The sequence below is a fragment of the Hypanus sabinus genome, chromosome 3, assembly GCF_030144855.1.
Source record: "Hypanus sabinus isolate sHypSab1 chromosome 3, sHypSab1.hap1, whole genome shotgun sequence".
Taxonomy (NCBI): domain Eukaryota; kingdom Metazoa; phylum Chordata; class Chondrichthyes; order Myliobatiformes; family Dasyatidae; genus Hypanus; species Hypanus sabinus.
Window position 1 is genome coordinate 145,473,691 of NC_082708.1, and position 14,208 is coordinate 145,487,898.

Below are 14,208 nucleotides of genomic sequence, written 5' to 3' on the forward strand. Positions count from 1 at the left end.
AAGCCCCCAAGAAAGATCATGATCTGCAATACAACAAAAACTAATCAGTCAGCCTGACAATTCAACATACCATAGGCTTTCTCCTCCCCTAATAAAGGGGCAAAGAGGTGTCCCCCTTTCACAGCAAGAAGGGAGACCAACAAAGGCAAACAACTCACTGATGATGGTTTAAAAGTGTGTTGTGTTGCTTTTTTTTTCCCGAGTTCTCTGACTCGAGAATCGACAACAAGCTTTCCCCAACCAACAAGAGAAAGAGAGAGAGTGCATTTCACAGAGTACAGAGCCCCCGACAGCCAATCCATTATGCCTTCTCCTGCATCAGTTGGTAGTCCAGCAGTGAATTGGCTCATCTTCAGGGTCACAAATCCTTGGAACCTTAAAGGCACACTCATCTTCTAGGCCGTGTCCTTGGGATATCAAAAAATAGCTGGTCGTGAGCCCCTGGAAACGGGTTCCACCACTGCAAAGAACTTACATTTGAGTGTAGATTTAGGTCAGTGTCTTCAACAGAACCCCATCCACCCTTGAAAAGGAAAAGGAGAGACTTTAAAGGTAGAAATTAAGCTGTTTCTGCAGATGAGCTCAAAGGAGTTACTGCTGAGTGCCATCAGTATTCCTTCCCTGAAAGAAGTCAGTGAACAAAATGGGTTTCTATATCAAAAAATAGCTTCCTAGTCAATGCTAATTCCAGATTTATTTAATCACTTGAAGCAAAATACCAAAGCTCCTATAGTAGGATTTGAATTCATGTTTATAGTTAAAGCCTCTGGATATTAATCTAATGACGTTGATGCTTTGTAACTGTACTATATACAGATCTGTGATCTAACTCCACTCTAACTTGTGGAGTGAGATTAACAGCAGAGGTCCATGTAAGGAAAAAATAGGAAGACATGAGGAAGACAAGATATGAAGAAAAAATAGATTGGAAGTGCTGGAATCTGGAAAAACAACATACCATGAAAAAGCTCACTGCGTGAATCAGCATTTGTGGATGCAAAAGATGTAAATCAACACTTTGGGTCAAGACCCTGCATTAGGCTGATTGTGTCAACAGGGAAGACTATCAGTATTTCCAGCTCTTTCTACTGACATCTTCCCAATTCCCTTTTAGTCCTCATGAATAATCTCAACTTGTAATGTCGATTTATACCTCTGCAGCTGCTATTTGACCACTGTGTTTTCAGTGTTTTGTTTGTTGTTGATGAACAAAGATGTGTTGGTGAGAGTTCAGAGGTCGGGCGAGGTTTTCAGAGATTGAGAAGCACAAGTATCCATTTTCCTTTATCGGGGCAGATTTTAAAATGCCCAGTGAGAGAAACCTCTGGAAGATATTCTGCCACTGAGTCAGTAAACTGGTTTAAGTCTCGAGATTAATCCGTAAATCAGGAATACTTGAGCACAGGCTCAACTTCGTAGGACAGGGCAGGCTTCAGTACAGCAGCCAGTCCTGAGAATGCAGGCAAGCTGACAAAATCGATCATGCTGCAGAAATTCTCTGGCTACACATCCAGGGAAGAAACTACTTTAGAAACAGTCTGTGCTTTCATTAAACAACTTTTCACATCGCTGACAAATATTCAAATAACAAAGACGAGCAAACAAATAAGCCATCTTCCCCATCAGCTCTTCATGGCACATGTGGCCATGTACAGGAACTCATTTATAATATATTTGCATTGTAGCAGTCAATCAGCACTGAAGCCAGTCAACAAGCATGATACTTAAACTTTCAGCTTCTTTTATGATTTAACCAGCTTTGGGTGGCATAGTGGTGGTGCAGCTGGTAGGACTCCTCCCTCATATGAGGGGCACACATACGGTGAATGGCCACAGTCCTTTTCCTAGGTTAGGAGACTCTAAAAATGTAGGTTTAAAAAGGGAAGGGGAAAGATTTGAAGAGGACCTGAGGCACTGCATTTTCATATATGGTATATGGAAGAAGCTGCCAGAGGACACCGTAGAGACAGGTAGAATGACAATGCTTAAAAGATATTTAGACGAGTACAGTATATAGATAGGATGTGTTTAGAGCAATATTGGCCAAATACATCGAAATTGGAATAGCTCAAGTAGACAAATATATTGGCGTAGATGAGTTGGGCTGAATGGCCTGTTTCCATTCTGTATTACTCTATGACAACCCAGTGAGTGAGGATCAATCCTACCCTCTGGCACTGTCCATATGGAGTATGCACATTGTCCCTGTGATCATGTTGATTTCCCACATTCCAAATAAAATCAGTCTGGAAGTTTAGTCGGCCACTGTAACTAACTCTGCTGTCTATGTGAGTGTTGGAATCTGGAGAAAGGGTTTTGAATGGAAACATGGAGAGAATAAAAAAGAATGTGATTGGTTTGGATGGGTGCTTGGTGTGGACTCAGTGGTTCTGGTTCTGCCTCTCTGAGATTCTGGTTCTGCCACTCAGAGAGGAATTTGTCTCTGAGAGTGGTCAATGATCCAGTTTCTGTGCTGTTCTCCTTCTCTCTAAGAACGGCAACAGGTATTGTGGTGCATGTTTAACAAATGCATATTACCGAGTATTAGCCTTTATTTCTGACCTTTTCTATTGGCAGCCTGCGATGGAACACTGAATCCTCTGCCTGCTTTATCTTTATACAGGCATCTTGGCAGCTTCATGACTGTAGAACTCATTGTACACATTGTATCTGCATGTGCTTCAGTATGTCACCTGGCTATTTCTGGTCTGGTGCTTTCTTTAAGCTTTAAATCTGATAACAATATACCAGATCCCATTCATCCTGAAATGAAGACTTCCAAAACAGGAAAGCATCTTATAAGCTCATTGTCCTGTCGAAACCACCCATTATTCTAATAGCCCAACTGTCCCAGTGAATTTTATCCTCTCAGTGCATTCTTTTCTAAGCTTACACTTAACAGTTATATTTAGACAGAGGTTTAGAAGAGGATGGGACTTAAATGTACTTAATTTTGCTTGGTAAATTGTTGCAAATATGTTCATCTTTATTGGAAATTGATCAGGACAAACCCTGCAGAAATATATGTTCTGATTTTAAATAACATAATGTTCACTGATAAACTATATGTGCAATTTGTACTGAGCTGCCTGAACTCATGTGTATGGTTCCCAACAATTCAAATGTTCTTCCAATATGATAAATATGTTTATATTTTATAACTCTAAAATTTGTTTCAGAATCAGGATTGTGTTTAATATCACCAGCATTTGTCATGGAGTCTATTTTTATGAGGTGATTGAGCATTTTACAAGCAGGCACGACTGAAGCAGGAGTGACACAAAACTCTTTGGTTAAGTTGGAGGAATTACAAGTTATTATTACTTTCCATTGATTGTTTTTTGTAATTTTGAAGTTCATCATCAAACAAACATTTCCATAAGATGTATTTCAGATATTTGTGTGTGTGTGTGTGTGTGTGTGTGTGTGTGTATATATATCATGTAGTCATATATGCCACAAATCACATAATATTTATCTGAGGTATACACATAGAAAAGAGAGGAAAGAAAAAACAAGCTAAAGGAGAAAACAATGTACACGTAGGGAGTGATCTTTTTTTACAACATATTCATTGATTTGTGAGAATAAAATCGGGCCTATGAGGTGTTATGTAATTAAACCATTTTCCCCTCCATTTATGTTGTTGTGGCAATCTAATGATTTCTAGTTAACTTCATAATGCTGACAACCTGTCGTGCTATGCAGGTATTACAACCTTGCATTTGAATCTTCAGACAACGGGAAGTTCACCAAGTTGTGAAAAACAGACAAGTTTGCAGGAAAATTGGGATCAAGAGCTCCAGGACCTTATGGCGACCCAAAAGTGCCTTGTCCATTTCCTGGAAAGGAAATGCCCATTGGAGATGTATAGTAAACTATCAATCAAATGCAGCTTTGGTCAGAAACATATCTTACAAGGTTGTGCAGGTTCAATAAATGCTTCCTGATCAATAATGTTTTACAACACTAAGGTAATCAAGTTAGGGCACTGTCAATTCTCATTTAGAAGTTCAGTTGAAATCAGGCTGGACTGATAGACAATAGACAATAGGTGCAGGAGTAGGCCATTTGGCCCTTCTAGCCAGCACCGCCATTCACTGCGATCATGGCTGATCATACACAATCAGTACCCCGTTTCTGCCCTCTCCCCATATCCCTTGACCCTGCTATCTATAAGAGCTCTGTCTAACTCTCTCTTGAATGCATCCAGAGATTTGGCCTCCACTGCCTTCTGGGGCAGATCATTCCACATATCCACCACTCTCTGGGTGAAAAAGTTTTTCCGCATTTCTGTTCTATATGGCCTACCCCTTATTCGTAAACTGTGGCCTCTAGTTCTGGACTCACCCATCAGCTGGAACATGCTTCCTGCCTCCAGTGTGTCCAATCCCTTAATAATCTTATATGTTTCAATCAGATCCCCTCTCATCCTTCTAAACTCCAGTGTGACGAACATTTCAACTTTGGTACCAGTAAGGTACTCGCAAGGAACTAGCTCAAGTAAACTTAATGGATATGAGGCACAGTGCACAAAACCACAAAATGTCTACTTACTTAATCAAATCATACTCTAATATACAGTTTGAGATTGAGAAACTTTGGGGGCAAGACCATAACGTAAACACAAGCGACTCTGCAAATGCTGGAAAGGTTGAGCAACACAACCAAGGTGTTGGAAGAACTCAACAGGTCAGGCAGCATCTATGGAGGTGAGAAAAAGAGTCTGCATGTCAAGCTGAGATGCAACAATGGGACTGGAAAGGAAAGGGAAAAGCTAGACAAAATTGGTGGTGGGGAGGAATACAAGCTGGCAGCAAGGTGAGGACAGATGAGAGAAAAGGTGGGTGGGTGGACGAGAAGGCATGAACTAAGAAGCTGGGAGGTAGTGGTAAAGGGCTGAAGAAGAAGGAATCTGATTAGAGGGAACAGTGGATCACAGAAGAAAGGGAAGGAGGAGGGGCACCAGAGGGAGGTAATAGCTAGGTATGGAGAAGGGGTGAGAGGGGAACCAGAATGGGAATGGAAAAAAGAGGGGGGGAGAAATTACCAGAGGTTAGAGAAATCGATGTTGTTTCAGCCAAGCAGAGGAAGGGTTTTGCCATTATTGTCCTGAACAGCAACCAGTATGTGACTGTTTGATGTTCAGAATTTTTCTATCAATAATCATAAATCCATACCTCAATGGAAAGTTACATAGTTCTAGTTCCAAGGCCACTGATTTAATGTAACACATAAAGAGTTGAGGTAACTTAACAAGTCAGGCAACATCTATAGAGGGAAGTGGACAGTTAACATTTCAGCTGGACTGACTGAGCATAAAACATTAACTGCCCACCTCACTCCATAGCTGCTGCCTGGCTTTGTGCTACGGTGCTCTGTGTGTTGCTTCAGCATCTAGCTCCACTGATTTAATGCTGCAGTTTAATATTAATGTGTTTCTATATTTCTTCAGAGGTATCTCTGTACCAATAATGCTGCTATTCCAAAAATCTCCAACTTCTCTTCTATCCAAATCAGAGAAAGGAAACTCTGATGATTTCTCACCTATATTCATATATATTGAATTATTCAGATTATATATGTATTAGAATCAGTGTACAGTAAGCTGGTAATGTTTGCGTACAGAAGAGAACCATTAGCTCAGACTTACAACCCACACATCCATACTTCCCACTGTGCTTGTGGTGCAACGTTTTCCCAGTTATTATTCAACCAATTCATTAACAAAAACCCACTTATGGATCAGAATCTATTCCTAGTTTTCATTTCACTCGAGCATTTTGTAAGTTGAGACCTTGGTGATTAAAATCCAAGTTAGTAATCAATTTTGATGGTATACTGAAGCATCAGATGGTATTCAGAGACATAAACTGAGGTCTCTGTAAGTGCACACAATTGTACTTACTTTGAAACAGCTGTAACCACTTGGGATTCGGTTTTATCATGGAGATGAAGAGAAGTTACTTCAGATTTTAGATAGTTCAATCAATAATGAACCAACATTCCTTCCACTACCTCTCCCCCATTAATCCAGCCTTGCCACTGGAAGGGTGGCTACTTTTTTGGGCAGAACTTGTATCCAATCCACTTTGGCCATCAATATCAATATTTCAGTGGTCTTGTTAGTGTAAATCAGCACCACATGCTGCAAAAGTAAACTATTACATTTTTTAAAGTTTGTTCCTCTAATGACTATGGCAGTATTGAGTACAAACATTTTTTTTAGGAAATTGGAATTCTTATGAACAAGAAGAAGCACCTTCACTCGTCCTTGTCAGTGCATTGCCTGGGTAACTAATTTCTTCTCAGCAAGACTACAAAGGATGCTGCTTCTGGCATAGGGATAGGTAACTACAGCCATAAAGAGAGATTAAAACTATAGTCTTATTTCCAATGATAGAAAAATTAATAGAGAAATTATTGGAGGCTTTGAAATTATCTGAAGTTTTAAAACCATTAATGTTTCTTTTAAACAGTACCACTCTTTGATTCAGTAAATGAATACAAAGGATCATTATATTGTTATACCAATTGCAAGGAGCAGACTTAGAAGGAAATTTGTTGAGGAGTTTTGAGCATTAATTGCTTTTATACAAGAAATAGATGAGACAGAATCCAATGCTAATTTTAAGTAGAGGTTGATTAAATACTTATGCAGGTGCAAGGTTACAGGAATGCAGTGGGGATGTGGGATTAATTATGGATAACTCTAGCAGTGGGATGCTGACTTTTTCCTTCCCAAACCAGGGTCACAGAGGGCTGCTTAGGAACATAATACTGTCCCATTGAGATTAACTCATGCAGCCCAGACTAAGGAAAGAAACTGAGGCATTTCCGGTTGAAGTGACAAAGTTATTTCCTATCGTTTAACCATCTATGGGTCTAGATATACAAGGCATGTAGAATATTCATAAGAACTCATGAAATAGAAGTAGGAGTGGGTTATTTGAGTCTGTGTGTCAGTGCCACCAAACAATGTGATTATGGCTGACCTACCTCTGCACCACTATCCATTAACTCCATATTCCATCCTTCCATCAATACCTAAACATGTATTGATCTCACTATTGAATATTTACACTGACCAAGTGTACTTAGTCTTTTAGAGGAAAATTACAAAGATACATTACCCTCTGGCTGAATAAATTTCTTCTCCTCTCTGTCCCAAATGGCTGACTTCCTGTTTTGAAACTGTAAACCCTGTTTCTAAACACCAAGACAAGGGAAACATATTCCCCAGAATAATTCTATCAAGTCCAGAAGAAATGTGTACAATGAGGTCACCTTTCATTCTTTTAGTCTTAAGTACGTTTGGGTTCAGCCTACTTAATCTCGCCTCCTTTGACAAACCTGGCATACTATGGATCGATCTGCTTAATCTCTTCACAAGTATATTCGCCCTTGGGAAGGGAGACCAGTCCTGTGCACAATATGTTGGATGCAGCCTCACCAGGAGCTTATATATCCAGAGTAAGACGTCTCTGCTCTTGTGCTTAAATGTCCCAATGTACCATGGTCTTCATTTAATGTTCTATGTTTACAAAGTCATCATTGACTTAGATTATCCCTCTCAAATGCCATCTGACCTATAGCTTTCTCTTTTGTTTCAGATTTCCAGCAACTCTGTCTTCTACTTCTCAGAGGTCCAGTGCATTTCCACTTTCTCTATTTCCCACATTTTTAATTTCTCTATTCACTTTCCTCCAGCTGGGTGTACTTTTCAATCATTTGGACAGCACTAACAGCAATTGTGTTACTCAGTAAACTTACATCACAGGCATTTCCTCTGTTCTTTCCATTTTTTACAAATTAAAAATGTTAGCTTTTACTCTTTTCCATTGCTAATAAAGGAGCATTAACCTGATTCTTCCCACATGGATGCTGTCTGACTTGCTGAATGTCATAGCTTTCTTTTTTGATTTCAGATTTTCAGCATCTGCAGGTTTTGTTTTCACTTTTCAAGTCAAAACATTGTTTACCATCCTAATTCTCTGCTCTACCTACGTTAACTTTGAGTGATTCAGAAAGAATGAAAGAGCACAGTGAAAGTAATTGGAGGTTTACCCTGTGATTCCATGTGCATTGAGATTTTAGAGCAGAGAGGCCATTTTTGAATCTCATATAATGTTACTCTTTAAACAGTTGGGTTATATAATCTGAAACCTGCTGCTTCATTTTAGTGCTCTGATACAACCAGTCCTTGGAGCAATGTGTTTCTAAGCCTCTTAGTATTGTGGGTAACTTCATTTGCTGCTTGAAGATGTGTTCAGTTGCAATTGTTGGACACTGAGGAGTACTTGATAGTGTAGATACTCTTGTCACTTTTACAGTGGGATCGCTGCTCACAATATTCAAATACTACTTTCAGACCTGAGGATGTCCTAGAAGTAACAGTTTCTTATTAAGACCTCACCTTAGCTTACTATCAACAACATTAGGCACTGCATTCTCTTTCTCACGTAATCTCTATAAGGGATGATCCACATCCAGCCACTGAAGAAAATGAGTCAGGCAGTCTCCTGTCCTTTATCGTGATTTCACTTCACCCAGGTGGAATGAGAGGCTCACCCTCCCGGAAAGCTCTGACAAATTCTAGGATGCACTGACACAAAAACCCGGCAACACAGATCCCACTTCCTTGGCACTTGGGAATAACAGTATTCTTCTGCCATGTGGGAGTACTCTGTTTGGACACAGCTTGGAATGTAGTATAAATGTATTATTGGGCATGGACTCCGGAGTCACGGAAACCTTGCCCTATGCAACGTTTCTCAAAGAAACAAAGTGAGTGTGTCTTTCATTACAACCTGACAAATAATTTAATTAATGAGTTATCTCAAAACTGATTTAGAATAAGAGCAGCATGAACAATATTGTGCTATTTGTGTACTTTATAATGCAGCCATACCTTGGGAAACTTGGAAGTATTTTATTAATGATATGAATTTCTGATCTCAGCATCACCATATGATCACAATGTTATCACTGTACTTCTGAGCAACAATTATCTGTGAAAGGGTGAAAAGTACTTGAATAAAATGAATTCACAGCTTCATACCAGCCTGGTTTCTGCCTGTCTAATTAGTGAGTTTCATTTTCAGTAGACACAACAATATATTTGGTGATGCTCAGGCTCAAAATGTACGGCAATGCAGATGTCAGTGTTATTTAGAAATACAAGTGATTATATATACTGACTGGAGGCAAATATACTGTGACTTACTGACAATGTACAAGAATACATTTAATGGTACATACAGCATTCAGGGATATACTATACACATGGTATATATAGGTCTGCATAAAGAGAAGTATACTCACTCACAGAATATATCTGGTTCTGTACTTGCTGGAATTTTGAAGAATGAGGAGAGATCTCATTGAAACCTATAAGGTATTGAAAGGAGAGGATGTTTCCTATGGCGGTGGAGTTTATACAAGGATATTGCTTCAGAACAGAGATGGGGAGGAATTTATTTAGACAGAGGGTCCTGAATTTGTGGAATTTGTTGCCACAAATAGCTGAGGAGGTCAAATCTTAGTATATATTTAAAGTGGAGGTTGATAGGTTCTTGAATTGTAAGGGTATCAAAGGTTATTGGGTGAAAGCAGGAGAATGGGCTTGAGAGAGAGAATAAATCAGCCATGATGGAAAGGCAGAGTAGACTTAATGGGCTATATGGTCTAATTTTCTCCTTTGTCTTATGGTCTAATATACTGAATTACAGTGACTCCTGCATCATATACAAAAAATATAGTCATGTGTAGTAATATGGTTTTTCTTGGTTTCTCACGGGTGTACAAAAGTCCTGACCACTTCTCATACAGGAATCAGGAAAATATAAGTCACTTGGATTATTCTGTGTCATCACAGTAAGATTGACATCCTCCATCCTAATGCCCAGTTCTCACACACAAGGCAGGTAATGTACATCAATTACAATTCAAGGTGCCATGCCATAGTGGTCACAGTCCTGAACTAGTTGTCTGTAGCCCTTTATTGATAATGCTCTGAATGACAATGAGAATTAGAATTCAGTTTATGAAATACAAATAAGACATAGGAGCAGAAATAGGCCATTCAGCCCATTGTATCTACTTCACCATTCCATTATGACAGATCTATTATCCCTCTCAATCCCATTTTCCTGCCTTCTCCCTGTAACCTTTGACACCCTTAGATATAGAAATAGGGATCAAGATCACATTTGATTATTGTCTCATTATGAAACTGACCTATTAGAGTAATACAGAGAAAAACAGGCTCTTTGGTCCAAACCCAAGATCTATGAACCAGAAGTGGTTAAATGAGATAATCTCACTAGTCAACACGGATGTCATGAACCAGTTGGGCTGAAGGGCCTGTTTTGCTGCTGAATGACTACAGCCACCTACAGTAAACTTACATTAATTCCATTTTATTTTTAAAGGAATATAGACAAGCTAATAGAAAATGGATTATGATTCTAATGAAAACACAAAATGCTGGCAGAACTCAGCAGGCCAGATTCTAATGAGTTTTACACTCTTGATTTGAGTCTCTGTTACACATAAACACAAGAGATTCTGCAATTTAGTGCAACAAACACAAATTCTGGAGGAGCTCAGCAAATTAGACAGTATCAATTTAGAGGAATAAACAGTTGACGTTTAGAGTCAGAGTTGACAGAGTCATCAGGACTTTGGTACTTATGTCTCTGGGTCCTTTCCCTAGACATATTGCTAGACTAGACTAGTATCAGCCTGAGCTGGGATATAACGGTTCAGCTGGATAACTTGGCCTCTCTGCTTGTAACAGGACACCCACATAAAGCAGGCATTGGCAATGAGGAGGACTCTGACAGTCATGCCAAGGTTCAAGGAGTGTCCCAGTTCCTTCCTGGTGTGCTTGGAGACAGAGTTGCTGGAGAAGTCACCTGGCTCTGGTGGAGACCAGGATAAGTTAGAGGATGCCGGTCCACAGGAAGGTGAAGACAGCAGTCAAAGTGAGCTGGACCTTGCAGCTCAACCCATGGATGAGTTTGGTCCAATCAATGGTCTGGAAAAATGACAGTCACAATGTCAGAGTGTTGGAAAATAAAACATTTTCTCCTTTTGGAAGTCCATTGTCACTTTCAGAATTTGAGAAAAAAAACGAGACAATAATCTCCAAAGCTGTGCTCAGAAAATCTAGACATGGGCATTTGAAACTGGACAAGTTGTGTAAGACACAGTTTATGACACAGTTCACAAACAGTAGTGCAGTAACTGACTCCATCTCTAATTCTCTATTATAGGATACTGGCAAATTCCAATACAAATAATTGAAACAATCCAAGGGCTGGCTTCCAAGCAGATTCCACTCAAAGCTGCAAGTGTGGCAATAATTTCATAATGGAAAAATGTTCAAAACATTTATGTGATAAAAAAATTAGGAATTTTCTTTTGAGTAGATGCAACCATTGATTGTATAATTAAAACAGCTTGGCTGAAATTCCTGGATTGGGGAACTAGCATCCATAGTGAATGCTATTTGAAATTGTTCCCGGCATCCACTAGCAGAATACATTATTAGTTCAAATAGTGAACTTAAGAAAGCATGCACAAAGCTGGAAATTTCATCTAAAGAGGGTCAATATCAAAGTTTAGTAAAACTGTCAACAGCTATGTACCTTAATAAATAAATGTTGCAACTACTGTAGTCACATCTTTAAAATTATCAATATCATTTAAAAACCAAAACTGTTCACAAAAAAAAACAAAAATCCTATTATGATACTAAACATACTTATTTTGTATAATACACCTAGTTATATGTGGCTTCATTTTAGATTTTAATGAGACCTGTTATCCATTGCCCTGGAAATAATAGCCAGCTGCCCCTGATCCATGTGATTTGTTCTTATCAGCCCATGTGCAGTCCTCCTCTGGGACCGTGGTTCCCACCACTTTGTATGGCCAGGTATGGCACAAAGGTCATCTCAGCATAGACAGATGGCTGCACTCACAGAAGAGCTATGACAGCCAGTGAAGCTTCAGCACCCTGCTGACAGAAGAAATATCTGTGAGATAATCCACAGATTGTTTGTGAATCTCTTCCATGTCCATAAGTGTGAGGTTATCCACTTTGGGAGTAAGAACAGGAAGGCAGATTATTATCTGAACGGTGTAGAGTTAGGTAAGGGAGAAGTACAAAGAGATCTAGGAGTCCTTGTTCATCAGTCACTGAAGGTGAATGAGCAAGTGCAGCAGGCAGTGAAGAAGGCTAATGGAATGTTGACCTTTATTACAAAGGGAATTGAGTACAAGAGCAAGGAAATCCTCTTGCATTTGTACAGAGCCCTGGTGAGACCACATCTGGAGTATTGTGTACAGTTTTGGTCTCCAGGGTTAAGGAAGGACATCCTGGCTGTAGAGGCAGTGCAGCGTAGATTCACGAGGTTAATTCCTGGGAAGTCTGGACTGTCTTACGCAGAGAGGTTAGAGAGACTGGGCTTGTACACGCTGGAATTAAGGAGATTGAGAGGGGATCTGATTGAAACATATAAAATTATTAAGGGATTGGACAAGATAGAGGCAGGAAATATGTTCCAGATGCTGGGAAAGTCCAGTACCAGAGGGCATGGTTTGAGAATAAGGGGTAGGTCATTTAGGACAGAGTTAAGGAAAAACTTCTCCCAGAGAGTTGTGGGGGTCTGGGATGCACTGCCTTGGAAGGTAGTGGAGGCCAATTCTCTGGATGCTTTCAAGAAGGAGCTAGATAGGTATCTTATGGATAGGGAAATCAAGGGATATGGGGACAAGGCAAGAACCGGGTATTGATAGTAGATGATCAGCCATGATCTCAAAATGGCAGTGCAGGCTCGAAGTGCCGAATGGTCTACTTCTGCACCTATTGTCTATTGTCTAATGTCTATAATATTTAATAATAGAAATAAAAGCATTCATAAAATAATTAAGAATTGCTTTACATTTAATAGGTCATACCCATACACTAAAAGTAACACAACATAAATAAACATAAGTACGCTTTCCCTCTGCCAGGAGCCCATGACTCCCAGTTGTTAATGAAGTGAGCAGCTCAATGGCCAGCTCGAATAGATGCTGCCTCACAGCACCATATACATGGGCAGAGTCCTGACCTCGGGAGCTGCTGTGTGGAGTCTGCATCTTCTCCCGGTTTCCCCCCACATTCCAAATGGGGTTGTTAGATAAATTGCCACAAGTGTGTAGGTGAGTGGTAGAATCTGGGAAGCTTTTTGAGAAAGTGTAAGTAATAGCAAGTAATAATGTGAGATGCATGTAGTAGTGTGTGATGCTCAGTGGTTGAAGTGCCTTTCTCCTTGCTCTATCTCTCTCAGACTCCATTGGGTTCAGTAGGCAGCTTGTGAACTGCAGAAAGTAGATCACACTGTTGAATTCCTTGCTGAGCAGTACAGGGGAGGTTACGTCAGGGAAAAAGGTCAGTTGATGACATAAACAAGCATCTGTTGATTGTGAAACTCAAAACGATATCCCAATCCATTGAAATGATTATCAGTTTCATAGAGCATGAAATGGTACAGCACGGGACAGGCCCTTTAACCCTCAAAGTTGTGCAGACCCAAATAAATTAGTAATCAAACTGATCCCCTACAGCTCTACACAACATCCATATCTCTCCATTTTCCCCACATTCGTGTGCCTATCATAAGGGCTCTTAAAGCCATTTACGACAAAGTAAGTGCAATTACAAGGAAAGCATGGCAGTGTCTACTTCCTTAGGAGTCTTCAAAGATTTGGCATGACATCTAAAACTTTGACAAACTTCTATAGATGTGTAGTGCAGAGTATATTGACTGGCTGTGTTTCGGCCTGGTATGGAAACAACAATGTCCTTGACAGAAAGTCATACAAAAAGTAATGGATACAGCCTAGTCCATCACAGGTAAAGCCTTCCCCACCATTGAGCATATCTACATGGACCGTTACTGCAGGAAAGCAGCATTCATCATCAGGGACCCCACCATCCAATTCATGCTGTCTGCTCACTTCTGCTATCAGGAAGAAAGTACAGGAGCCTCAGGACTCACACCACCAGGCTCAGGAACAGTTATTACCCCTCAACCATCAGGCTCTTGGACCAAAGGGGATAAGTTCACTCAACTTCACTTGCCCCATCACTGAAATGTTCCCACAATTAATGGACTCACTTTCAAAAACTCTTCATCTCCTCTTCTCACTATT

The 14,208-nt window shown here is 39.9% G+C and overlaps 1 protein-coding gene across 4 annotated transcripts in view; it reads left to right on the plus strand.

Moving 5' to 3' along the window:
- LOC132391738 (uncharacterized) overlaps positions 1–11,327 on the plus strand; it is a 99,492-nt gene extending 88,165 nt beyond the window's left edge. For 2 of the 4 annotated variants that reach the window (XM_059965298.1, XM_059965299.1), the window contains exon 16: positions 11,280–11,327. In XM_059965298.1, the coding sequence (XP_059821281.1) occupies positions 11,280–11,306 (27 nt within the window). In that variant the 3' untranslated portion in view covers positions 11,307–11,327. Of the gene's footprint in view, positions 1–816; positions 9,052–11,279 lie in introns of those variants that run through there. The other 2 variants (XM_059965301.1, XM_059965302.1) reach the window with 2 other exon arrangements.
- The last annotated feature ends 2,881 nt before the right edge of the window (positions 11,328–14,208 follow it).